The sequence below is a fragment of the Neofelis nebulosa genome, chromosome 4 (genome assembly GCF_028018385.1).
Source record: "Neofelis nebulosa isolate mNeoNeb1 chromosome 4, mNeoNeb1.pri, whole genome shotgun sequence".
NCBI classification, from domain to species: domain Eukaryota; kingdom Metazoa; phylum Chordata; class Mammalia; order Carnivora; family Felidae; genus Neofelis; species Neofelis nebulosa.
In genome coordinates, this window is record NC_080785.1 from 51,574,421 (window position 1) to 51,600,251 (window position 25,831).

A 25,831-nucleotide genomic window follows, 5' to 3' on the forward strand; every position below is an offset into this window, starting at 1 on the left:
GCGGCTCTAGCGGCAGTAGCAGCAGCGCCGGCTCCCGTGTGGAGGTGCTCTTAGCGGTGTTGTTTCTCGAGCAGCAGCAGCTCTCACTACAGCGCCAGGACGAGTCCGGTTCGTGTTCGTCCGCGGAGATCTCTCTCATCTCGCTCGGCTGCGGGAAATCGGGCTGAGGCGACTGAGTCCGCGATGGAGGTAACGGGTTTGAAATCAATGAGTTATTGAAAAGGGCATAGCGAGGCCGTTGGCGCCTCGGTGGAAGTCGGCCATCCGCCTCCGTGGGAGAGCGGCGGTGAAATTGGGCCACTTCAAAAGCGGCTCGTCTCAGGATATTTTTGAGGAGAGGTCGTTAGCGGAGGCCGGATTGTGAACAGTATCTTCCCCACCCTCAGCCTGCCGGCGCCATTTCCCTTTGCTGGGGGTGGGGGATGGGGAACTTCCACATGGCGGACGCAGTCCTGCTTTGGCGAAAAGTGGGGCGCGGAGGCGGAAATTCTTACTCCCTTTTCAAAGCACGCTGATTTGGGGGCTCTGGCGTCCCCGCGTTTGAGCTTTTCGGCGGGCTTCGGATCCTCCGGAGCGAGGCTGCGGAGCTTCCCCTCCCCCCCCCTCCCGGGAACCGGATTTGGCGGCCGCCATTTTCATTCCTTTCCTTCCTCGCAGCGTTTTTCTTTTCAGTCTTTGGATTCTGCTAGTTTCGTTCCTTTACGGAAGAAGAGAAGTGGTTAACTATTTTTCTTTGTTTTCGGGTTATTCTCATGCCGTTTCGGGGTGGATTCCGAGGGTTTGGGGGAGCTTGGATCTTTAAAGTCCTGCGCAGCTCGTTAGAGGCTCTCTGCTTTCCCCTCGATGAAATGGCGCCATTGCGTTCAGAAGCCACACCGAAGAGCGGGCGGGTGGGGGAGTCGGTTCCCCGGGGCTGGTTCGCACCGGTGTAAGAGGAGGTAAAACGACCTAGGGTGTCGGGCCGAGTTTTAAGGGAAGCCATATTACAAAGAGAACATTTTGTTTTCCAGCCCTCGCTTTTTGGGTAACGGTTTTATCGGAGTCTGCGGTGACTTAAAAGCTAGTTGAATTGCAGGAAACTTTAGACATAAAAAGGGGAGCCATTAAGTTAGTACCGATTGGGGGTGGCAGTGGGGACGGGGGTGGGGGGGTTGGTTTCACGATCCCGTAAGGATTCCTTGAATTGTAAGATATTCGTGGTAAATAACATTTTTGCTGGGAAATGTAATCATCTTTCCTGGGTAAGACTAGAGGGTCTTGTGATAAGCTAGAAATTAAGAGGGAAGTAAAATAAAAACTTTTGGTCTTCAGTTAAAACGTGGCTCAGTCTTTCATTGCTTTTAACGGTTACGTACAAAACTTGTTTTCAGGCTTGGCCACTATGTATTTGAACTTTGTCATTTGCTTTTCTCATTTATGTTTGCTATGATGGTTGATCATTACATTGATAAGCAAAAGGTCTCCAGCGAAGGGGGCCTGGTTGGGTATTTTCTTTCTTAAGCACGCTTATAAAATAACTTTGTTTGTAATCGATAGTGGACATCGGGTAAGTTTGGAAAAACTGAGGTAAGTAATGAGTTTTTGCCTTTTGTTAGTGATGTGTAAAAGTTGTTGTAAATGTGCTTTTATATTTGCGTAATTTCTTTGGGTTGTAAAAACTGATTTATAGTAGTTAGACTAAGTTAAGTAAAATTAGGTTAACTTAAATATCAGTGTGTCAGATAATCATTTAACAGGTCTTTTGAGGGCTTTAGGAGGTAGTTTGAGAATTTGTTGAGCTTTTAAAAATATAATTCTGAGAACAGAGGAAAAAATCTAATTGTATACTTACCACTATTTTTTTGAGCTGTTGGGGAATTTTCGTGCAGAGAAGTAGTAACCTCCACGGGCCTGAGCTGTATGTAGTACTAGCTGGTAATAAAGTCTCTTGTTGTTATGGAAAATTTTATTTGAACTTTGGTTTGTATTATAGACTCACAGCAGATGTTTCTGGGCACTATGACCTATTCCGGCTTCTGAATACCTGTTTTAAATTTTTATCCTAGTTATCTGAAAACGAAGCATAACAACCCATCTTAATTGAGAGCCGAAGATACCGGCTTTTAATGCAACATATATTTGCTTGGTGGTTTAAAGGGGTTAACGTTGTTTCTGCCCAGGTCTCCCGTCCCGTCCCCCGTCCCCCCCACCCCCCCCCCCAATGTAAAATTGGAGACACTTGTGCTTTGTAGTCTGCCAGATGGCCGTTAAGGTCGATAACTCGAGTTTTGGGTTTTTTTACTGCATCAATGAAGTGTAAATTGTGGTAATACAAAAACTAAGTTAACAGTGGTCATTTAAGCTTTTATGGTTCTTGAAAAGTGAGATTACAGCAACATTGTACTGCATTTATATACGGTTCAGTAATATACTAGATTTTTTTTGTGTTTTGTAAATACCAAATACAAGCATGCCCACAATCAGTTATGCTAAAAACTTCTAAAGCTCTGAACACTGTTAGTCATAAAAGGTATTTCTCCCTTGGTCAGAAGAGAGAGGCACATTTTATAGGGATGTTTTGGTAAATACATTGAATGTTTAAGGGTTTTTTTTCTCATGGAGAGTTGGTGTATGGGGGAAGAATGATTTTTACAAGGTTTGGTGGGGGGGGGGGTTGGACTGAAATACATACGAATCACCACCAGAGGGAGCAGTAAAGGGAAAATAAATGTCAGTTTTAGATACTGAATCCTGAAATGGTAAATTGTGAGTTATAAGAACGAACAGTTCTTTATGTTTTAAAAGAAAAAGTGTTTACAATGAGTATTTAAAAGGCACTTTATTTATTGTGGACAATAGGATTGAATCTAAAGTTAGTAACAATCCTTTAAACTTTCAATGACCAAGGACTAGGTTTGCTCCTCTCTACAGAAATTTTTTTTTAAGATTAAGGCATGTTAAAATAATTTAATGTCAAGTAAATTTGGATCAAGCATTAATGACTTTGAAACTTGTGTAGTAGTTCAGCTGAGGCAATTTTTTTGGTGTAACGCAACTAATATGCAGTTTAACATATGGTTTAAATTTGATGTAAGTTTTTTTTTTCCCCCCCCAGAAAACTTTAGAAACTGTTCCTTTGGAGAGGAAAAAGGTACTCTGCCAGCAGGTCACCTCATATTTAAGAATTTAATTTCCTGCATACAAAGAGGAAATGTAAATAAAAATTGAAATGATGTTTTCCTTTGCAGAGAGAAAAGGAACAGTTCCGTAAACTTTTTATTGGTGGCTTGAGCTTTGAAACCACAGAAGAAAGTTTGAGGAACTACTACGAGCAATGGGGGAAACTTACAGACTGTGTGGTACGTTAAATGTAAAAATGTCTATAGATGCTAGTCATTCAACTTTTGGACTCCTAAGTTTAATGTGTTGAGTAAGTTATTTTTAAAGCCATGTTCATGAAAATTGCTCGTCATTCAAACTGCTTTTTCATAACACAAGTAGTAAGAAATGCTAAAGTTCCCCCCCCCCCCCTTTTTTTTTTTAAGGTCATGAGAGATCCTGCAAGCAAAAGATCAAGAGGATTTGGTTTTGTAACTTTTTCGTCCATGGCTGAGGTTGATGCTGCCATGGCTGCAAGACCTCATTCAATTGATGGGAGAGTGGTTGAGCCAAAACGTGCTGTTGCAAGAGAGGTGAGCAAAATAGAACTTTGTCAGTAAATATGAAAGTAAGTTTTATACGTAACTTAAATCTTGCCACTTTAAAGCTCTGTCAGTCTTGTGTCTCTTGATTTTCCTAGATTTGCCTACTTTTCTGAAACTAGTTTTTAGGTTATAAGCTATTGCTTTAGGTGGTATTTTATCATAGAATAGAAACTACTTTTGGTACCTAGATATTATGCTTTAAATCATGTTTTGGTTTGTTTTGTTAAGGTAGTTTTTTTCCTTTTTCAGGAATCTGGAAAGCCAGGGGCTCATGTAACTGTGAAGAAGCTGTTTGTTGGTGGAATTAAAGAAGATACTGAGGAACATCATCTTAGAGATTACTTCGAAGAGTATGGAAAGATTGATACCATTGAGATAATTACTGATAGGCAGTCTGGAAAGAAAAGAGGCTTTGGATTTGTTACCTTTGATGATCATGATCCCGTGGATAAGATTGTGTGTAAGTGTCTATAAACTCTAGGTGCATGGCTCTTTTCGTTAATTTTTGGGTTTGTTTATTAAAAGGTAAATTGCACAAGTTGTTGGTAAAGAACATTGAGGTAATAGAGTACGAACTTTTCATTCCAGTGCAGAAATATCATACCATCAATGGTCATAATGCAGAAGTAAGAAAGGCTTTGTCTAGACAAGAAATGCAGGAAGTCCAGAGTTCTAGAAGTGGAAGAGGAGGTAACGTCTAACTCGTTTATTTTACTGTATTTTATTTTATTTTTTTAAGATTTGTTTAATAAAATACCTGTTACTAACCTGGTTGTTTATTGCAGGCAACTTCGGTTTTGGAGATTCTCGTGGTGGTGGTGGAAATTTTGGACCAGGCCCGGGAAGTAACTTTAGAGGAGGATCTGGTAAGTTTACCTTCTGCGTGAATAGAAAGGTGAATATGCTTGTTTAAAAACTTAATTTTAATTAGATTCAGGAAATCCAGTGTTTTTAAAGTTACCTTGAAGGGTTAAGTAGGTTGTATTACGCTGGGATGTTCTGAATTGGTCAGGTAAGAGGTTATAGCTAAAAGCATAATTTTCTAAATTCTAATCCAGAGCAATCCATTGCAGAGATCTTTTTAAGGTAGTCAACTTTTTTAAAAAATTAGGTGCTACTAGTTACTTTAAAAAATGAGGGACCCCCTGAATCAGGATTGAAAATATTGTGGAGGCTTTGTGTGTTTGTTGTTGTTTTTGGCTTTAGGTTTCAGATTTGTTTGGCTTGGCTTACTAATGTGATGAAGTGCCAACAGAAAACCAGTTGTTTCTCTCACCCAACTTCATTCTTTATAGATCAATGGAATCTCTTAAATTGAGACTTGCCAAGTCTGAGCCTCTTGTTTAGGCAGTTATTCTCATGAGATCTAATTACGCAATTTGTGTTTTAAGAATAAACCAGTAAACACCAGTGTTCTGGCACAAGGAGGTTGGTTCCTGATAATTTTCATTGAGAGGTACTAATAAAGAGGGTGGAGGAAAGCAGGAAGAGAAATTAAATAGGGTGGACAGGATTTAATAACGTTTTTCCTGTTTCTAACAGATGGATATGGAAGTGGTCGCGGATTTGGGGATGGCTATAATGGGTATGGAGGAGGACCTGGAGGTCAGTTTCTTTCACATACGGTTTTTGTGACTTAAAGATTTAAACCCTATTTGTGTTTGTCCAGTTAAGTGTGTACATAAAATTTTAAGTGTTTTGCATTTTATGTTTTGTAAAGGGCTTAGGTGATAGTGTTTCAATTATTTGGCTATTCCTTCATAATTTGCATTTTTTTATGGAAAGCATATTTTTGCTTGTAGGTGTTTACAGGTTGCAAATTATTTCAGTAGATTTTAAATTAGAATTTATAGATGCTGTCATACTATATCCCATTGTTTCTCAAGCAAAATAATTAGATATGTATCTCATGCGCTGTTTTCCTGAAAAACTACAAACCAATAGACGTGATCATGGTTAACATGTCAGAGGAAGTATATGTAAGCAGTTGTGTTTTTTTAGTCTCTTACCAAGGTTAAGTCCCATAAGATAACTTGTAAAAAGTCACCAAAAGAATTTCTAAAATACACAACATTCTTCCTGGGTTTAGCTAAGTTGTGAATTACTGTTACGTAATAAATGTATTAGATATATGTTCTGTTGGAGTACAGGAAAGTTAATACTTGCTGACAAATATCCTATTAAGAAAGGGATATTATAAACTGAGCTAGTAGTAGACGCGATTGCTGGTTTTGCCACTCCTTAAGCATAACTAAGTTACTCCAACATCTCAACTGTTTCAATTCTGCTTTGAAGTCCAGATATTAATTGGTATTAAGAGAAAGAGGAGTTCTTGTACCTCAATAATTTGAGACTTCCATTGTAAGTTTTTGAATTAGATGCAAGTTTGCTAATTTCTGGTCCTCCCCCCATTTCTACTCCGAAGGGTGTCGTGGGTATATTATTTAAGAGACACGGTTATTTATCAGGAAGCATGTTTGGAACTTAATATTTTGGACCAGTAGAGGTGTGTGGCTTTTTTATCCCGCTTGCCTATGCTTCTCGTCTGCCCCCACCCCCCAATCCTTACACAAAATACAAACCTTTGAAAGTACCTGTACGAATCTTTAGTATCTTTAGTGTTAGGGGAGAACAGCTATGGCATTGCAAGTATTGGTCTCTGTAAAGGTTTTTATCCCATTGGTTGTGAGGAGGTGTTCCCTGCCTCTAAATGTTTATCAAGCATACGTACTCTATTCTGCCCTTGAGGCTGTTACGGAAGAGGTTTTGTAGAACAAATATTTTGCTTATAAGAATGTGTTCTGGAAAGTTGGAAATCGGTGTGATAAGACAGTTCAAATGGTATTGAAAATATTAAGTAATTACTTAAAGGCTTATTTTATAATAGGTGGCAATTTTGGAGGTAGCCCTGGTTATGGAGGAGGAAGAGGAGGATATGGTGGTGGAGGACCTGGATATGGCAACCAGGGTGGGGGCTACGGAGGTGGTTATGACAACTATGGAGGAGGTAATAACTTCACCTGCAACCTTTATGTGGGAATTTGGATTGGAATTAAAATGATTTAACAAGTGAGATTTTTATTTCAATGTTGTCAATAGTTGCCTTAAACTGTAGAGTTGTAGATAGGTGTTTTGCATTTATTCTGATTGTTTTTATGGGAGATTTTGTCCTAAATATTTAGCATATGTCGCTAGTTGAATGTTGGAATATGTTATTTTGAAAGTCATGATGCAAAACCTATTCCGATTTTTTCACAGGAAATTACGGAAGTGGAAATTACAATGATTTTGGAAATTATAACCAGCAACCTTCTAACTATGGTCCAATGAAGAGTGGAAACTTTGGTGGTAGCAGGAACATGGGGGGACCATATGGTGGAGGTAATTTATAAGAATCTTTAAATTATTTTGTGTGATTAAAGGATTAGTCTTAAGACACTTTAATTGCTAGTTTGAGTAACATTTCCATTATGATAACTAAAACGATGGGATTGGATATTCAGTGGTATAGAATATTTAGGACTTACAAAAGTAGGTTAGACACTTCAGGTGGGGCTCTTTTTCTTTGGCTGATTACTTTTTAAAAAGCCAAATAAAATTGAGCACATTGCAAGCTATATTAAATTCTGTGTTTCTCTTTGAAAGTTAAATCACAAACCTTTATTTCACAGTATTAAGCTCTTAAAGTTTTCAGTAGAACCAAACCGATTTTTTTGTCTTTTTTTTTTTTTTTTTTTTTTTTTTTTTAAATCTTACTCCAAATGATTGTGGTAGAATAGCGCCATTATAATGTTCTCAATTGTAAAGGGCAAATTAACCTTTTTGTGAGTCTGGATAAATCATTTCCCGAGTAATAGGTTGACTAGAAGCAGGTAACAGGTTATGAGCTGCTTGTTTCAAGGAGTGTATGTCTATAAAATAGAAATCGATTATAGATACTGTTAGGCTAATTGCAGAAAATGGGAGTAAATTTGTTTTCTCTTGCTGTTTTTTAACAATTCTAGGAAACTATGGTCCTGGAGGCAGTGGAGGAAGTGGGGGTTATGGAGGGAGAAGCCGATATTGAGCTTCTTCCTATTTGCCATGGGTAAGTAGCTTTTGAGTTTTACCTTATTACTGTCTTGGGAGATCTAGCTGCCAGGAGTAAAAGCTTTTTAGGATCATGTTATCTTTCCTTAAAATCTGGTTAGATGGATAATTTCATAACCTATTTTTTTTTTACTCTTTACTTCTGTTGAAACAGGCTTCACTGTATAAATAGGAGAGGATGAGAGCCCAGAGGTAACAGAACAGCTTCAGGTTATCGAAATAACAATGTTAAGGAAACTCTTATCTCAGTCATGCATAAATATGCAGTGATATGGCAGAAGACACCAGAGCAGATGCAGAGAGCCATTTTGTGAATGGATTGGATTATTTAATAACATTACCTTACTGTGGAGGAAGGATTGTAAAAAAAAAAATGCCTTTGAGACAGTTTCTTAGCTTTTTAATTGTTGTTTCTTTCTAGTGGTCTTTGTAAGAGTGTAGAAGCATTCCTTCTTTGATAATGTTAAATTTGTAAGTTTCAGGTGACATGTGAAACCTTTTTTAAGATTTTTCTCAAAGTTTTGAAAAGCTATTAGCCAGGATCATGGTGTAATAAGACATAACGTTTTTCCTTTAAAAAAATTTAAGTGCGTGTGTAGAGTTAAGAAGCTGTTGTACATTTATGATTTAATAAAATAATTCTAAAGGAAATTGTGTAATTATAGACTTTTTATTTTAAATAAGTTAAGGAGTGGGTAGTATAATTAAGGTCCTTTGCAAAGTTGTTGTTATATTTGTGTAAGATAAATGCTGGTCAGATATAAGTGTGTTGTCTGCAATTCATCAGGATTAAATTATCTAGATAACTTAAGGGATATCTCTGCAAAGAGAAACACCTTTTTAGATCTTTTAGATGCTGCTTCTTCAATGCAAGGAAAGGAAATAACCCCAGCGAGGTACTCTTCAGGGATACAGGTCTAGTACAAGAGAACTCTTGACGGCTACTAAGTTCAGCCAGTCTTAAAAAACTGTGCTGTTTCTACAAAGCTTTAACTACAGTAGTTTATAAGGATGACAACGAAAGCTGAGGGTGTAGAGCAAAATAGTTCTAAGCTTCAGTTAAACTTCTTTAGGTAAGATCTTATTTACTTTTCCTTTCTTAATTTTCCTCCCCAAAAGATAAACTAATACTACTCTTCAATGGTCTTTCAGTATAGTGGTTCTTATGTAGTTTAACATAGCTATAAATTTGAGTTTAACAATTTATAAACTCAAGAGAATCTTATAAACCCTGTTTTCCAATCTGTCATTTACTTAAATTATTTTGGTTGTTTTTTTCCCCCCTTTTTTCCCTTCTTTCCCACCCCCTCCTCCCTCTATGAAGATTCAGGTGCTTAACATATCATTTTTTTCCCTGCTGGAATTTAGCATTGATATGAACCATGGACAAGTATATTCTGCTGCCACAAAGACTGTAAAGTGCTTCATTTCAACAGCTGAGGCGCAAGCCAAGTGATCATTAATAAAGCTTTTCTTGGTTCCTTCAGTGGTGTTGGTAGTAAAATGGTAGGTAAAAGTTAGGCTGCAAGTTCAATAAATCATGAAATTACCCATCATTACACCCTTGTGTATTCACATTTCTTGGATCAAGCATTTTGAGTGAACTAGTGGTTTTTATTAAAAATAAAGAATTTTGTTCTTCTGTTATATGGTTGTTCCTAGTTGTACATGCTTATCAGGGTCAGGCTCAGGAGAAGGTAGGGTAAAATGGTTGAAACTTTGCAGATGATAGTTTATATTTATGAATAAAGTGTCTACGTTATAAATCCTGTATGTATCAAGTACTAAATACTTAGGTTTAAATGTGGTAATTCTTTCCAATCCCCTACCTTATAGGAGAGATGTAGGTTGGCTGCTGAAATTCATTTAAGTGTCAACAGTTTGATTTGCCTGGCTTTATTGCCTTTTCAGGAATGTGATTATCAGGGCTTATTCTACTGTATGCACCAGTGAGTCTTCTTTGATCCTAAGACCACCACTGAAGTTATTTAGGTTCTTTGGACAAACATGATAAACTTCTTCAGATACTTTTTTTTTCCTTTGGCAGGAAGGTGTCTTGCTGCAGGTAACTAATGAAGAAGTGGTCAACCACAGAGTCTTCAAGAAATAAGAAATACTGTACCATCTGAAAGTAGTTCTTGTTGGTGCCTTCATTAAAAAAAAAAGCACTTTAAGATTAAAGGGAAATGTTTTCTGATAAAATACATCATTTAGTACAGGTTCTCTTAATATAAAACCATTACAAATTGAGTACTGTTTGTAAAAGAGTAACATCAAGTAAGCTAGAGAGAGAAATGTATCATGTTTTAAATTAGGTTTTGTGAGTAGACAGATTAAAATTCTATTTTAAATATAAAGTTTATAAAATAAACACTTTTGTATTCAAATACTTGGTGTAATGTTTACACATAAAATGTGTGAATCTTGTTCTATCAACTTACAGTTGTCTAAAAGATTGCCATCCCCTAGAGTTTTAAAGCAGTTTCACAAAGCTATGCATATTGCCATTTTTATTTCAATATTAATAGTCAAGAAAAGCATTGTGGACATTATTGGCTGTCCCTAATAAAATGCCATTCTTTTTATACTGTACATTCAGCGTTTGAATACTGCTCTAGTTTTCTCGCTTTACCTTGTTATGTTTAACATTGCTGGTGGCGTTTTTGCAAATATTTTAAACAACTAGAGTGGTCCCAGTTAAGGGCAAAGCACTGAGACACCATCTCATACCAGTTTCTCAGATGTCAAGTAGCTTTATATGCATCTCAAACTTAGTTTCAGTGGTTGTCTTTTTTAAGGGTTAAACATGGTGGACGGAGTTTTAATAAGCAGTGCCTTGGATGTTTACCTGAAATAATGAAAGATCCATAGGAAGGTTGATTTAACTTTTTGTTTTGGTTTTGATGAGGTATCTCACAGGTAAGTTAATGTTTTGTTTCAAACAGTAGCTGTGTCCATCAACTGTGAACTTGTGAGAATGCTTCAAAGTTAGGTAAATTTTTTGAAGGTTTTAGAAATGCCCAACTCTACCAAGAAGTTGAACTTGAAAGGTAAATCAAGTTGGTATGCTAACACAACGTTAAGTACCTAACCCTTAATCTGCACAAATAGGGGGGGAAATGCACATCAAGCTCACTGGCTTACTGCAACTGAGTAGGTAATGTTGAATACTCCACAGGCATTTTCCCCATGTGTATGTTGTATATTGAGCTGTTTAAGAACTTGAGATGTGTGGTTTTTGTGTAAGTTTTCTACCAGAAGGAAATCACAACCTTTGATACATGTGTAGTATTTCTAAAACCGGCTTTAATTAACCCTTAACCTTAATACTTAGTTCAGAGCAACAATGAACTCATCACTTTGCAGGTCAACAACTTAAACTGCAAACTGCAGCTGTGACTGCGGAAGCTCAAGGTTGCAGTTAGGAAAAATTTGATTAGGGCATACTGACAGGACTGGCAAATTGATGCTGGCCGTTCCTCCCCAGTAGTGAGCTATCCCAAGAGCAACCCAAAGCCTCCAAATAGGATCAATGTTTGGAAGTGATGCTACCTTGTGTATTGGTCATGTTCTGCAGATTGAAGGGTTTTACTTACAAGATTACTGAGAAGCTAGCATCATTGGGAGCCAAATTGAGGGCTGCCTCCCACACTAGAGTGTTACTGAAAAAGTTTTTGAAACTTGATCTTTCTATTGTGTTTAAAGCTTTCATTAGTCTGGTGTATGAAGGCAAGCTAAGACCTAAAAGTGATTAGAAATTATTTGTACTAAGACTACGGGGTTAATTCAAGGAAACATTAAAAGAATCTTAATCTTGGTACCTTAGTAATGACGGTTAACCAGCTCACAAGTATGGGTTCCTTGCCAAGTAGAAAACATGAATCTCAATATACCAAAAAGCACATGCACATCCTTGGCAACATGTTATGTATGTGTGTGATCTTTGGAATGAATGCCTAGATGGTTGATACTCCCCAACCAGCTTCAATGCCTTACCACTGTGTGTGCAACAATAACTTGTTAGCTGAAACAGGTCTTTTGGTGACAGGTCAAATTAGTGAGGTGAGTAGGCTCACTACCCAAGAAAGCGGCAAATTCAGGAGGAAGACGGATCAAGAAGGATAAAAGCACTTGCATTCTCCATTCTGGGCCTTGGGTGTGTGCAAATTGTGTCCTGAGTTCCACTGGTCGCTGTTGGAACTGGAACCAGCCTTGATGGGGGACCCAAATCCAGACATTCTTGTTTACCACATGTTACATGGAGATTTTGTACAGTGGAGAATCTAATTTCACCTTCTCTAAGACTTTGTTCAACATTGCAGCCTATTGAGGCTACTTTTGAAATAGGATGGCTTTATCTGGAAAACAAAGATGAGAATGTTAAGATTTCTTGTAACTTTATAATTGAAGGAATGGATTACAGGAGTAAGGTTTTTTCCCCATAGGTGAAGAAGGTAAGACTAATTTCATGTTGGGTCCAACTCAAACTGGATTGGGAGTTGGCCCTTATGCACAAAGGTGTTCACCAAAACGTGTATTTCATAGCAGCCAAAGGTAAACTATATAAACTACAAGATGTTTGAGTAGATATTCCTCGTCTCAACTGTGTAGATCTTAGTGATCCCCTTACAGTTTGCATTTGTAAACCTGTACCAAATACTTGGGAACACGTTAGAGATACGAAGTTCACGTAACTCTCCCCTTAAAAATCTTACTTTGATGTAGTCTCCAAAAAGGTGCTGTCTCCTGAGCCATGGTTTGTTCAGATTGACTGGAGTGATAAACAGGAAATGGGTCAGGTAATTTGGTATAACTTGAATCAAGTTATACCCAGTAAAATACATAGTTTCAATTAGGTTTTGATATTTAAAGTAATTAGGTCAGATTGCTCCTTTTCTCCAACATTCACCAATTCTCTGAACTCCAGGCTAACTCCATTTTAAGACTACATCCTAGCTAGCAAGAACATTTTAGTCAATCTGGGTATCCGGGTCAATCTGCAAGAGTGTTTAGGCTGAAATTTTGGTGTGGGATTTCCATTGCCGAAACTGGCATATTGTGGGAAAGCAAGCTCCCATTTATGTGCTTTGGAGCCATTGTGATTTTTGAGGCCATTGGAAACTCGTGAAAAGGTTAGATAAAACTTCGGAGGAAGCTTGATGGATTTCCTTTTCGGGTCACAATGGACCAAATACCTTCCAGACAGTTTTAAGTTTTTAGTTACTGTGACTGTCTTGAGTCCATGTTACCTTTAGGTGCCTTACTTACCTGCATTTGATGCTTTGTAGTTGGTCATGGTGCTTGTGCTTTCAAGGATTAGAGGACCATGCCTAGTCTGTTAATACAGTGTATGATGGTACTTGTACTTTGAAGACCCACAAGTAAATTGGTAATACAGAAGCTCAAATTGAAGATTTGATGTAACTTCTGGGGGAATGTGCCTTGCTAAAATCAAGGATCAAGTTACAATTGGAGGTGTGCTCCCTTGCAAAACCAGTCTAAACAGATTTTAAGTTACTGTACAAAACTGACCAGATCTGGAAGCATTTCTACAAACCAAAGTAGTACTCTGGCTTGAGATACTTACCTGTGGTAGACAACTAGGGCAGAAATTAATAACCTTTTTTTTTTTTAACCATCTTACTGCTGAAATAAGCTCGTTGAGCTTCATCTCAAATGCCACTTAAATTTCTAGGATGGGGGTGCCTGAAATTGATTTCAGCTCAGGTCCTGGTCGTGATCTCCCTGTTTGTGAGCTATATGGCCCCTTAGGCTCTGCGCTTAATGTGCTCTTAATTTTAAGTTTTGTGATTCTAGTATTTCCAGTTCTTTTGGTTATAAAGTCCATACTCGTCTACTGATTTACCTTTCCTCTACAATTGGTTTGTATCCTTGCGTGACTTAACGTTTTCATGTTATGTGAGCCTTTTGCAGGGGGGCATCCATATTCTAGATGTGCAGCCTATTCTATGGGCTGGCCTAACTTGCCCAGGTGGTTCTCTTTCCCGATATGCAGGTACTTATGTTCTACTTAAAGGAAGCATAAACTCTTCTGTAAGCATAAACCCTTCTGTAACTATAAAGGTCTTTGTCCTTAGGTATTGAACCCTAACATACTTTAATATTTTGAAGCTCTATTTTTGTTCTTGGCATGTTGGTTTAGAGATTGTGGCTGTTAGGTTGGAGTGACTTCCCTTAATGAGTTTAGCTGGTATACTACAATTTGGCTAGATTCTGATCAGCTTGTGCAAATTTTAAAAATACAATGCTCTGTTTACTAGATCTGTCACCTGTATTCCTAAATGTGGATAATTTGCTTAGAACTTCTGTATAAAAGGGAGGGTTATTTTATAAATTCAACTGTAAGATTTATTTCCACAATAGGTTGCATTCATAAAAGTCTAGTTAAAATAGCTTTTGTAGAACTGTAGGTCAGTGCTACCTAAATAAAAACATTAAGGCTACTTTGCATTTCAAGTCCTTTATAAAAACCAAAATACATTTAAAATTAATTACATCCACATCCAGTGTTAGCTCAAAGACTGGACTGTCTTAATCCAGTTTTTCATGTCACCCTGTTCATAACTTAAGAATCATGCATACAATGCAGTAGGACTTCGTGAAAAAAGTTGTGGCTTCTCCCAAATTTCTCACAAACTTCTCCATAAAAGCTTCAAAATGTAGCCCTGTCAAGTAGCAGTACTTAAGATATTTAGAACGCTTGTGCTAAACTTTGAAGCAGTTTCAATGGTTTGTGACCATGTATCAGTTTCTGATACCTCACGTGTAAGGTATATTAATGGATCCGCCTTCAATTTCTTCACTTTGTTTTTCCCTTTTGGTTTTCTTTTCTGTGGCCCGGGGTCATCAGTTCCTTGGGTACAATCAAGACACTTCCATCTTGGCTGCACTGAAGAGTGTAGTGGTTCGGATTGACTGGCCTACCTTCATCATCTCTTAGCCTACTAAAAATATCACGATACAGGTTATGCAGTTTCTGTTTCAGTATGTTAATAGCTTTGTTATACTGGGCTCGTTCTCTCTTAAGGATTTCCTTCTTTGCTTGCAAGTTACATATGTCATCTTCAAGATTCAAAATTATGTCCAGTTTGCGCTTACGACAGTTCTGAGCAGCAACTTTATTTTTCCCTCTTCTTCTAATATCACGGATGAGTGACATTTGTAAATCTGTCAAATAGTGCCTGCTGAGCATGTTGTTGAAAGACTCAACGGGCATACGGACAATTTCATCTACAGAAAAAGGGATATGCAAAGCCTTAGCACGCCGCTCATCACGGCTTAAGTTTCTGTCTGTGTCATTGAGGCATCTACCCCGTATTTTCTGTGACTTCCCATACCGTGAGAAAGAATTAGAAGTGGATTCTAAACCACTTGGCTGTAAGTGGTAAGTGTGGTTATGAAATAGGTGTTGAAATGCAAGATCCCCATGAAAACCAGAATCACTCCTGTGATCCACGTGACAAAGCTTATTGGGTTCTGGGTAGTAGCCTCCCACAGCCCCTTCCAAGTCATGGTGGGAGAGAGATTCAAGGTCACTACTAGAACCTGTAGCACCTCCTTCACACATAGAATGGGAAGAATTAGATTTGGTGACAGAGGTACTATTGTGGCTTGAATTTAAGGAAAGCCCAGAATCGGAATCTGGTTCTTGAAAAAGCTGAGGAACTTCCATTGGATCAAAACCTTCTTCTTCTGTGGCCAAAGACATTAAACTTATCTCATCAAATATATTTATATCAAGGTCATGTAGAAGATCCTCACTTGTTAGATGAATCTGATTGCCAACAAGGGGAAGAAATCCTGTCCAATTAGTCCCAGGAAGGGTCTGCTCAGAATTGGTATGAGAATTTAAGTGCAGAAATGGTTCTTGTGGTGGTTGTGAAGTCCTTGCTACTGGATCTCTTCTAAACGTATTGTCAGGACACAGCAACATGGCCTCATGTAGATTCACATCATGACTTATAGCCTGGCTAAAATTTACATTATATGTTGAATTCATGCCATCGTTGATACTTACTGGAGGAGTATCTCCAAGTAGGCCCTGAAAAGGGAAAGAAAAAACCTTTTAAATACACATAACCCTATTTCAATAGCAGTTCTAGTACCTAATTTAGCACTTTTCTCTATTACAAACATGCTATTAGCTACGAATCACTTTAAATACAGGCAAATACAACGTGCAATGTGAGCTCAAATGTGAATGATGTTATTTTTGGGGAAAGTTTGATTCGATTAGTATTAAAAGCTGGTCTTGATGTTAAAACAATTACTGTAATTTGCTGCTTTATAGATGCAACAGTCAACATCAACAGTTACAGGTTTTCTTTTTTTTTTTTTTTTTTTTAAGGTAAATTATGCCTTGGTATGTCTGATGTTTACTGCCATTCTGATTCAATATGCTTGTGATCATTTAGAAGGAGGAACAGTATATATAATTTAGCAAATTCTCCAAAATTCAAGTATTTCTATAAAAAGTAATAATCCTAAACCTGCATTTAATACACCACCAGTAGATCCTATTGTACAAGCTAAACCATGTCATTCAGCTTAAAGAAGTTAAATGCATTCACAGATCAGTGCAGATTTTCCTACAAGGATAAAAGTCAAGTTTCCAATTACCTCCAGTGAATTTTCAGGCTGTGATGAAAGCAACTGAAACAAGTCTTCCAGAGAGAAAGCAGTGTCTGTCCCATTTAGAGATCTCTAGAAAAAAACGTAAGGTGCACCATTCATTTAGGAAGGTTGCTTGGGGGCTCTCTCCACTGGATTTTCATCCCTATTTTGGAATTTTTAGATCTCTTTCAGTACTCAAAATTTTAATATCCCTCCAAGAATCTTGAACTCCAAACATCTCCCCCATTCTTGCCCTAACCACATTCCATATAATTTTTGCCTAGTATTGTTCTGCCTTGTTTTTACCTTCTAAATTGGTTACCAAATTCTGTAATTTTTGCAAGCCAAATACATATTTAGACCTCTCCAAAATGTTTTGCCAATTTCACTCACTGCTTCATCCTCAGCCTCCAGGTTAATTGAAATAACTCCTTTGAAACTATCAGAGTGGCTCCACCGGTGGCAGATTCATTTTTGGAACCTGGAGTTACTTTGCTTTCATGCTTAAACAATGATTTATCTGTTAAGATGATCAGGTTTAATGTTTTCCCTTAGTGCTTTGCATTAAGGCATGCATCACTATTGATGTTTGCTATCGGTCTGTTGTTATGCCAATCTTTTTTCCTCCAGTAATTTACAGATTTTTTTTTTTCCTTTAAAATTGCTGTCCTATTTCAGCTGGATGTATTTGGGGACTTAATTCATTTTTATTTACTCGGCTTGGTATTTATTTAAAAAAAAATTTTTTTTTAACGTTTATTTATTTTTGAGACCGAGAGAGACAGAGCATGAACAGGGGAGGGGCAGAGAGAGAGGGAGACACAGAATCGGAAGCAGGCTCCAGGCTCTGAGCCGTCAGCCCAGAGCCCGACGCGGGGCTCGAACTCACGGACCGCGAGATCGTGACCTGAGCTGAAGTCGGACGCTTAACCGACTGAGCCACCCAGGCGCCCCTACTCGGTATTTAATCTGAGTGTCCTAAGATCATTTTAATTTTCAAAATATTTTGCCATAAACACTCTGAACCGTGCTTCACCTTCATACTTCTAGTCTTTACTGAGAGCCTTTTTTTTATTAAAAAGTTTTTTAAATGTTTGAGAGAAATGGAGAGACAGTATAAGCGGGGGGGGGGGGGGGGGCAGAGAGGGAGAGCGAACGAGGCAGAGCCTGAGGTAGGGCTCAAACCCATGAACTGTGAGATCGTGACCTGAGCTGGAATCAAGAGTCCAATGCTTGACTGAGCCTCCCAGGTGCCCCTTTTATATTTAAAGGTGAGTTCATCTTTGTTGGGAACGGTTTCCATGGGAATCACACACCAAGGGTTACCAACTTACTATTAAATTTTATTTTTCTCTGCAAGGACCATTTTTTATATCATCTTTGTAGACTTTGCCTTCTTGGCTCAGGATTCCTGGTAACAATGGTAGTGCAGATTCAGACTCCAAATCGAACCTTGGGGCCCATTTGGACTTCTGATTTCTAAGGACGAATGGACTTCTTTGCTGTCTTCTTGGTGGTGGCTAGGGTTGCCCTAGTCCCTACCTCCTGAACAAAGAGATTTTATAAATTCTAGGCTTTAGGTGGGGAACTTAGGTACCCCCCCCATGTATGGACTTGAGACCTCACTTCTCATCTATTCAACCCCAGTCATGAAATTTGTATCCAATACCTCCTTGGGGCTTCTTCAGCTTTGGGGTCAGTCTAACTCTCGATTTGAGTCCCCTCTTTGCTGCATACTATCTTGAGTTCCTTTTCCTGCTTTTGAGTTCTGCTATGCACTTAAAATCTGGATTTCCATTTTTGTTCTATCCTAGGGGTTTTAAGTGTTAGCAAGTTCACATTCCTGACTCCCCTCCCTTCACTTTTTACTTTCAGGTTTCCCTTTTTGAGGGTTCAGACCAGTGTGAAGTATTCTAAGTCTATACAAATACTTGACTTCATTTCCTCTTCTACCAAATTCCTTGTTTTTGAGGCCCATAACCTAGAACAAATAGAAGGCTTTCTGTGTCTTTCTATGGATGCTATATGACCACTTAACATAAATTGGTAGATACAGTTTCTTTTTACTGGCAAATCACACATTCTTAGTGGGGAGAAGACTTATTTGCTAACGTGACTGTTAACTTAAAATGATTCTTCATTTCTTAAGAAATTTTAGTAGTGTCCTATTCTGTTAATGACCCCAAACTTGGGCCATTAGTCCTGCCCAGCCACTAACCAAAATTTGCAGATGGTCACGAGTGTGTGAGAATGAGTATCAGCACAAATCTGGAATCCTGTGAAAATCCTTAATGGTGAGTAAAAAATGCTATTTGCAGAAATGAAAGCCTTAATATTTACAACAGTGAGGGAAGGGTATAAAGCCCATTCTGCTTCAAATGAATTCTGGACTGATCCTTCAGGCTAGTCAGATAGGTTTCTATACACCTTTGCTTGTTCCCTCGTCTTCAGTGCCCCCAGAGATGGAACACAGGAGCTAACCCGTACTGGATCCACAGGGGAGAAAGGTCTGAGATGGAAGGAGAGACAAATGTGCCTTAGAGACAACTGAGCTCTCTTTCTCCCCAGGTTCCCTTCTGCTCTCATGGGGATAATGGTTTCATGTGGCTTCATGTTGCTATTCATCCTTGGGAGTTTCCCTATTCTTCGGTGTTTCCCTTAAACCTGCTCTCACCTCTTAAAATCAAGAAACCCTCACTTCTCTTCAGAATCTTATCAGATGGGCTAATACATGCTTCCTGTGAGCACCTTAAATCTGTTTGCAGTCCCTGCAACAGAGTTCTCCTGTCTACAACACTTAAGAAATTATAAAGAGCAATTTTGAGACCTTTGGTCTCAAAGGATTTGGTTGATCCATTACTTAATTGCTTTATTTTTATTTATTTTTTTTGTTTAGCTGGGTATAGATCTCGCACGAAAACAGACAACTGAGCCATTCTTACAAGACACATTCCATACCTGAGGTGCGAAATGGTCAGCCTAATCATTCTTCCTAAACCTTCATGTTAAATACAAACACATGGTTCCTTGTCTGGGGCAAGTCATGGCTGAGAGCACCATCAGGGCGAGACCTACAAGGATGCACCTTCTAAGTGGAAGTGCCGAGTGGTCTGGGGTCTGTGGAACCTCCAGGCCTGTGTTTGGAGTATTTGTTTGCCAGGCTTGTGGAGCAGAACCCCGGCAGGGCTGAGTAGAAACCAGAGTATGGTCCAATTGAAAGGAGGAGGGGAAGCACAGGCTGCAGAAAGAATCCAGCTCTCAGCCTGGCCTCTCTCACAGCAAAAGGGTATGGTTAAAAATAGCAAAAAGGGGGGGGGGGGGGCACCTGGGTGGCTCAGTCAGTTAAGCGTCCGACCTTGGCTTCAGGTCATGATCTCATGGTTTAGGAGTTTGAGCCCCACGTCAGGCTTTTTGCTGACGGATTCTGTCTCTGTCTCTCTCTCTCTTAGGACTCTGTCTCTGTCTCTCTCTCTCTCTTAAAGAGGCTGTCCCACTGGGCCAGGCTAGAGGTACAAAGTAGACAGGCTCCTGAATTCAGCACGGCCTACAGGGACACTGAGGATTTGAGCTCAAGACCTAGTTGGTATTGAGGGGTGATTTGCCTTCAAGTTCTGGCTCGCCAGTTTGGGGGCCTCTGCAGATGGCTGGTTGAGGATTTCTGGGTTTAGCATGCTAGTCCTCTATTCCTTGCCATGGCAAACACAAAACCTAGCTAGCAACCTCCTGGATGGGGTGTGTGTGTGTGTGTGTGTGTGTGTGTGAATACATATATACCCATCCCCACCCCCCACCCCCCCAATCTGGAGTTTAACCAGAGATTACTAATTCTATGGGCTGATCCTTTGTGAATCATAACCACTTCCACAATTAAAATATCTTTTCATATATCTGATTTGCTTATAGTAGGGCACCCTTACATGCACACACACACTGTCAAAGCCATAAAATATACCTTCTAGCCAAAACAGGCTTGGATACTCTGATACGCTTACCTCATTTCTAGATTCAGTGGTCTTTTCTGCCTCCCAGTCAGGTTTATCTGCTGCTTCGCGTGCATCCTCATTCTTATGCTGTAGTTTTTTCTCTTGGGCTGATACTCTTTGCTCATTTTCCTCGTTCTGGGAGCTGTGACCCACTTCTTGATGTCTCTCTCCTAGTACCTCATTCTCCTATAAAAATAGCCAAAAATGTGCTAAGCAGAAACGTGTATTTCATCAAATAAGTCGAACCTTTAAAACTGCGTAACAGGGGCTCCTGGGTGGCTCAGTCGGTTGAGCGGCCGACTTCGGCTCAGGTCACGATCTCACGGTCCGTGAGTTCGAGCCCCGCGTCGGGCTCTGTGCTGACAGCTCAGAGCCTGGAGCCTGTTTCAGATTCTGTGTCTCCCTCTCTCTGACCCTCCGCCGTTCATGCTCTGTCTCTCTCTGTCTCAAAAATAAAAAATAAACGTTAAAAAAAAATTAAAAAAACAAACAAAACCTGCGTAACACTGCTCAGTGATCATTAAAAAAAAAAGGTCAAAAGGTAAGACTGGCGTTACATTATTTCAGTATCAAAGAAATAACTTTTTTAAGTTTATTTATTTTGAGGGGGGGGGGCAGCGACGGGGGGGGGGTGGGGGAGGGACGCCCAAGCTGACTCCATGCTCAGCAGACAGCCTGATACACGGCTCGAATCCACCAACCGTGAGATCATGACCTGAGCTGAAATCAGGAGTGGGATTCTTTAATTTTTTTTTTTTTCAACATTTTTTATTTATTTTTGGGACAGAGAGAGACAGAGCATGAACGGGGGAGGGGCAGAGAGAGAGGGAGACACAGAATCGGAAACAGGCTCCAGGCTCCGAGCCATCGGCCCAGAGCCTGACGCGGGGCTCGAACTCACGGACCGCGAGATCGTGACCTGGCTGAAGTCGGACGCTTAACCGACTGCGCCACCCAGGCGCCCCCAGGAGTGGGATTCTTAACTGACTGGGCCACCTAGGTGCCCCACAACAAATGTTCTTTCTTTTAAAACCAGAAAAAACGTTAACAGACGTTAACAAAGCTCAGACTAACATCTCCATAGATATTTTTATGTTAATTCAATGAGACATCGGCATCGTTCATTACATCTCTCCTGCCCTAATACAGCAGGCACTACTTACACCTTTCTGTAGAACCAGAGATTAAATTTAAAAAAAAATTTTTAGATCATGACCTGAGCTGAAACCAACCAAGCCACCCAAGTGCCCCTCCAAAGAGATTTTCAACTATGCTTGCTTATATGAGTCCTACTACTTTTCAATTTAATTGGGAGACATAAGAGTCGACCATTAACATACACTGTATATACTGATACTTTTAATTGTATTAAAGGCTTACAATTCTCCCCCCCCAACATAAGATCAAAGCTTCTCAAACGCTTTCAAAGGATCTATTTTTTTTTTTTTAATTTATTTTTACTTCTGTTTGAGAAAGAGTGTGACTAAGGGCGCAGCAGAGAGAGAGGGAGAATCTCAAGCAGGTTCTGTGCTATCATCGCAGAGCCTGATGTGGGGCTCGAACGCACGAAACTGAGATCATGACCCGAGCCGAAATCAAGAGTGGAACCCTTAACCGACTGAAGCCACCCAGGTGCCCCCGTTTTTAAAGTGTATTTATTTTGAGGGAGAGGGAGAGCGAGAGCATGCTCGCATGCGAGAAGGGGAGGGACAGAGAGGAGAGGATCCCAAGCAGGCTTCTGGCTCTCAGCAGCCTGACAATTCGCAGGGCTCCTGAGCCAAGATCAAGAACAGGACGCTTAACCAACTGAGCCACCCAGCTGCCCCATCAAAGGATCTATTTGTAATTTTTCTCTTTCAGCAGGGATAGTGCACTGGGCTAACTCCAGGACATCAGCACCACGCCCATACTCTTAATGCAGAGAAATGCTCATTTTATTTTATTTTTTAAAAATTTTTTTTTCAACGTTTTTTATTTATTTTTGGGACAGAGAGAGACAGAGCATGAACGGGGGAGGGGCAGAGAGAGAGGGAGACACAGAATCTGAAACAGGCTCCAGGCTCCGAGCCATCAGCCCAGAGCCCGACGCGGGGCTCGAACTCACGGACTGCGAGATCGTGACCTGGCTGAAGTCGGACGCTTAACCGACTGCGCCACCCAGGCGCCCCGAGAAATGCTCATTTTAAAAAACAAGCAAATAAAAACACACGAAGGTCAAAGGAATGTAAAATCTACAGATGCCAGAAGCAAGGAAAGAAATCAAGACGAGCAGAAAGAAGAAGCATGCGTGCTAGTGGCCCACTTCGTTTACTGGCTTCTCTGTTCGCTGGACTGAACTCTGACCTTCTCAGCTTCCCTCCTGACCCGGGGTCGGTCTTGTTCCTGTCTCAGTCGGTCTCTCTCTGCACGACCCCACTCTTGTGCTCAAGGACACTGCTTCTGCTACTCTGTCCTCTTCTGCGTCAATTATTTCCTGTCTTTTGGATTATTCCCACCAGCCTACGAATCTACACCACCTCTCATCTTTAAAAATCCCTCCCTTGATGTCCCATGTTACTCTCTGGATCCCATCCCATTCTTCTGGTCCCTTTTAGAGCACAATCCTCCGAAGAGTCCTCTGGTCTCCATGCATTTTCTCTTGGACCTACTCCTGTGGGAATTTTGAAACACCTCACCAGGGTCTCCCCAAGTCGGACAGTTCTCCGCACTCACCTTACCGGACCCTGTCAACATTTCCCTTAGATACTCCCTCCTGGAAACAGGCTCTTCACCTGGCATCCGAGTACCTTCTCTATCATCTTACCTCACCAGCTACCTCTCTCTGGCTGAAGCTTCATTTTCACCACCTCTAAACAAGGCAGTACCCCCAAGGCTCAGTCTCAGGCACCAGACACCATCCCATCTCCCAGCTCGTGTTTGCTGTTCCTTCTGCTTGTAGGGCTCTCCCTCTGCTCACTCCTCCACTCCCCACCCTGTGGCTCTGAAGTTCAGGTCTCTAGTCAAAATCACCATGTTACTATTATTTAAAACAAATAAATAAAAAGGCACCTCTCCTCTCCCATCAATATCTATTTCCCTTGCTTCATAATTTTTTTTTTCATAGCATTTAGCACCAGCCACATAGTAGACCCTTAGTAGATACTTGTGGAATAGACGAATTCCTAGACACAACATCCGAAGACTCTGGTAGGGACCCGCTTCCAACTGGTGAGCTGCTATTGTCTTGCTCTTTCCTGCAATTACGTGCTGATTCCTACCTAAATTTGGGGAAGGAAGAAAAAGGTGATGGGTCATCATTCTTTTAATGGCTCTCCTGCCAAAGCAAGGTTTCTTTTCCTTTCCTTTCCTTTCTTTTCTTAAGGTTTGTTTATTTATTTTGAGGGAGAGTTAAGCCTGAAGATAAACAAATTCAAAATTCTGGGTTCCTGAGGCAGCTTACTTTGTTTACAAATTTGCTGTTTGGGCTTAGGAGCTTCTAAATTCTAAATTGCATGACCTGTTTTAGAGCCATGAAGTGAGGTCCTTTTCATTAATCTGTAGTATGTGAGTTAATACAACATGTATAGACACATGTGGACTTGCAAACAGAGGAATATGTTAAGTCTAAAGTTATACAAACAAAACAGAGGGAACAGGTAGCTAATACAGGCCTGGGTGAAGCCGATAAAGAAACCAAGCAGACTTTAGTCTGGAAAGGCTTTTGGGGGGCGGGGGGTGGGGAGTACTTAAGACCGGTAATGGCCTGCCTAAAAACTCCGGAAGAGAAAAACTGAAGGTAGAGAAGTTCTGTAAGACCACTGTTCACGTTACAAGAAGCAGAAAAAAATCCTTTAATAATGAATAACTCATTAAATGAGTTAAACAGAAGAATCAGAGTCCATTTGAATATAAAAAAGTAAATGAGGGGAAAAGGAAATCTCTTACAGTAGAATGCAATTAAAATCATCAAGGGATGCTAAAACTAGGGAGTAAAAGTTTGCCAAGAAACAAGGTAGTTTAATAGTCTCAAGTATCACTTAACAGATAACTTAATTACAAAGAAAAAAATAACACAGCAGGAGACACATGGCCAACACCACCTAAGCCTAATGGTAGATTCCAGCATCACAAAATGGAAATAAACTGACATCATGTGCCTTCTGATACGATATGGAGGAGTATAAATGACCACTTCTGTGATATTCCTGCCAAAAACTCATAATCTCAACATAGTCACGAGGAAATATCAAATAAAAATTGGGGCCATTTTACAAAATAACTGTCTGATGCGCTTCCAAAATCTAGAGTTTAAGAAATCCAAGACAGGAACTTTTCCAGATGGAAGGTGCCTAAGAGACTTGGCAACTGAATACAATGTGTGACCCTGGGTTAGATGCTGATCCAGGAGGAAAAAGTATTCTATAGGACATTTCTGTGATCATAGATAAAATGTGAATATGGACGATTAGACAACGGTCTTAGATTTAGGTTCATTTTGTAATTTTGATAATTTTGATAAATATACACTTAAGTATTTGGGTACTGAGGCACAAAACAGCTTCAACTCACTCTTAAATGTCTCACGACCAAAAGAATTCTGTAGAGATAGCTAGCAATAATTATAAAACAGGGAAGTCATGGGGCAAAATGCAAACAACAGGTAAACCCGAGTAAAGGATATATGCTATTCTTGTGACTTTTTTTAAAGTTTGAGATTCTACCTCACTAAAGAGTGAGCCTAAAAATCCATACATGGCAGAGTCACTTTGGTCAATGCAACAGCAAAGGGTTGACCCAGAAGTATTCTTCCATTAAATTTTCTGCTAGTCTGTTATTTTCTTCCTGAAGTGTACAATAGCCGTATCAATTGCTTTATTATTTTCCCATCTTTTCCACTATTTAGACTCATATTTTCATCTTCTTGCCTAATTGCTTTGGGTATGCTTCTGGTATGCTTAATAATAACGGTGACCCTTGATTCCAGGAAAGCACTCAGTGCGTCTCCTCTGGATACTCTTTACTAACCACAGCACTATTTCATTTGCCGCCAGATGTAGGTTTCCACACACAAAGCGATTCTGCAACACAGTGGGGCGTCCTCCCATTTTAACTCAATTCTGATGCTACCTAACCGAGGAGAGCGCCAGATGCCACAGGTTGAGCGCTTGCTCTCACAAGCCTGCCCATGCCCCTTCCTTCGGAGGTCCAGTGCCGGTCCAGGTTGTCACCTGTGTGTGCTTCGGAACCACCCACGACCCCCTCCTCAGGACTGATTAATTCGCTGGAGTGGCTCACAGATCTCAGGATAAAAAATTGTACTTACGAGGTTCCCATTTCATTATAAAAGAATACAACTCAGGAACCACCAGGGGCGAGGTAATGGGGAAGGGGCAAGGAGGTTCCACCCCCAGGGCGTGCCACTCTTCCACATCCTCACCAACTTGGAAGGTCTCTGAACACCAC

General features: G+C 40.0%; 2 protein-coding genes and 1 long non-coding RNA gene across 8 annotated transcripts in view; 2 read left to right on the plus strand and 1 right to left on the minus strand.

Annotated features, from left to right (window-relative positions):
* The first annotated feature begins 22 nt into the window (after positions 1-22).
* Positions 23-10,364, plus strand: HNRNPA2B1 (heterogeneous nuclear ribonucleoprotein A2/B1). Of its 6 annotated transcripts, XR_009260390.1 has the most exons (13): positions 24-189; positions 3,095-3,130; positions 3,228-3,338; positions 3,525-3,671; positions 3,933-4,143; positions 4,272-4,373; positions 4,469-4,549; positions 5,226-5,288; positions 6,571-6,690; positions 6,942-7,064; positions 7,688-7,770; positions 9,141-9,278; positions 9,820-10,364. XR_009260390.1 is itself a non-coding variant. In XM_058724783.1 (12 exons), exons 1-11 carry the CDS (start codon positions 184-186, stop codon positions 7,747-7,749), a joined length of 1,062 nt encoding a protein of 353 aa, XP_058580766.1. In that variant the 5' UTR covers positions 24-183; the 3' UTR covers positions 7,750-7,770; positions 9,820-10,364. The 6 variants fall into 6 exon arrangements, 5 of the variants coding, with proteins under 5 accessions (XP_058580768.1, XP_058580766.1, XP_058580764.1 ...); XM_058724783.1 differs by lacking the exon at positions 9,141-9,278; XM_058724781.1 differs by lacking the exon at positions 9,820-10,364 and having other exon boundaries at positions 9,141-9,419.
* Positions 10,365-14,115: 3,751 nt separating this feature from the next.
* Positions 14,116-25,831, minus strand: part of NFE2L3 (NFE2 like bZIP transcription factor 3) — a 32,224-nt gene continuing 20,508 nt past the window's right edge. The window contains exons 2-4 of the mRNA XM_058724791.1: positions 20,399-20,575; positions 16,413-16,496; positions 14,116-15,834 (exon numbers count right to left, since the gene is read on the minus strand). Of these exons, the coding sequence (XP_058580774.1) occupies positions 14,593-15,834; positions 16,413-16,496; positions 20,399-20,575 (1,503 nt within the window). The 3' untranslated portion in view covers positions 14,116-14,592. The remainder of the gene's footprint in view (positions 15,835-16,412; positions 16,497-20,398; positions 20,576-25,831) is intronic.
* LOC131509252 (uncharacterized) lies at positions 21,361-22,326 on the plus strand. Its single transcript, XR_009260392.1, has 2 exons — positions 21,361-22,021; positions 22,250-22,326. It is a non-coding gene; the product is annotated as an uncharacterized LOC131509252 (long non-coding RNA).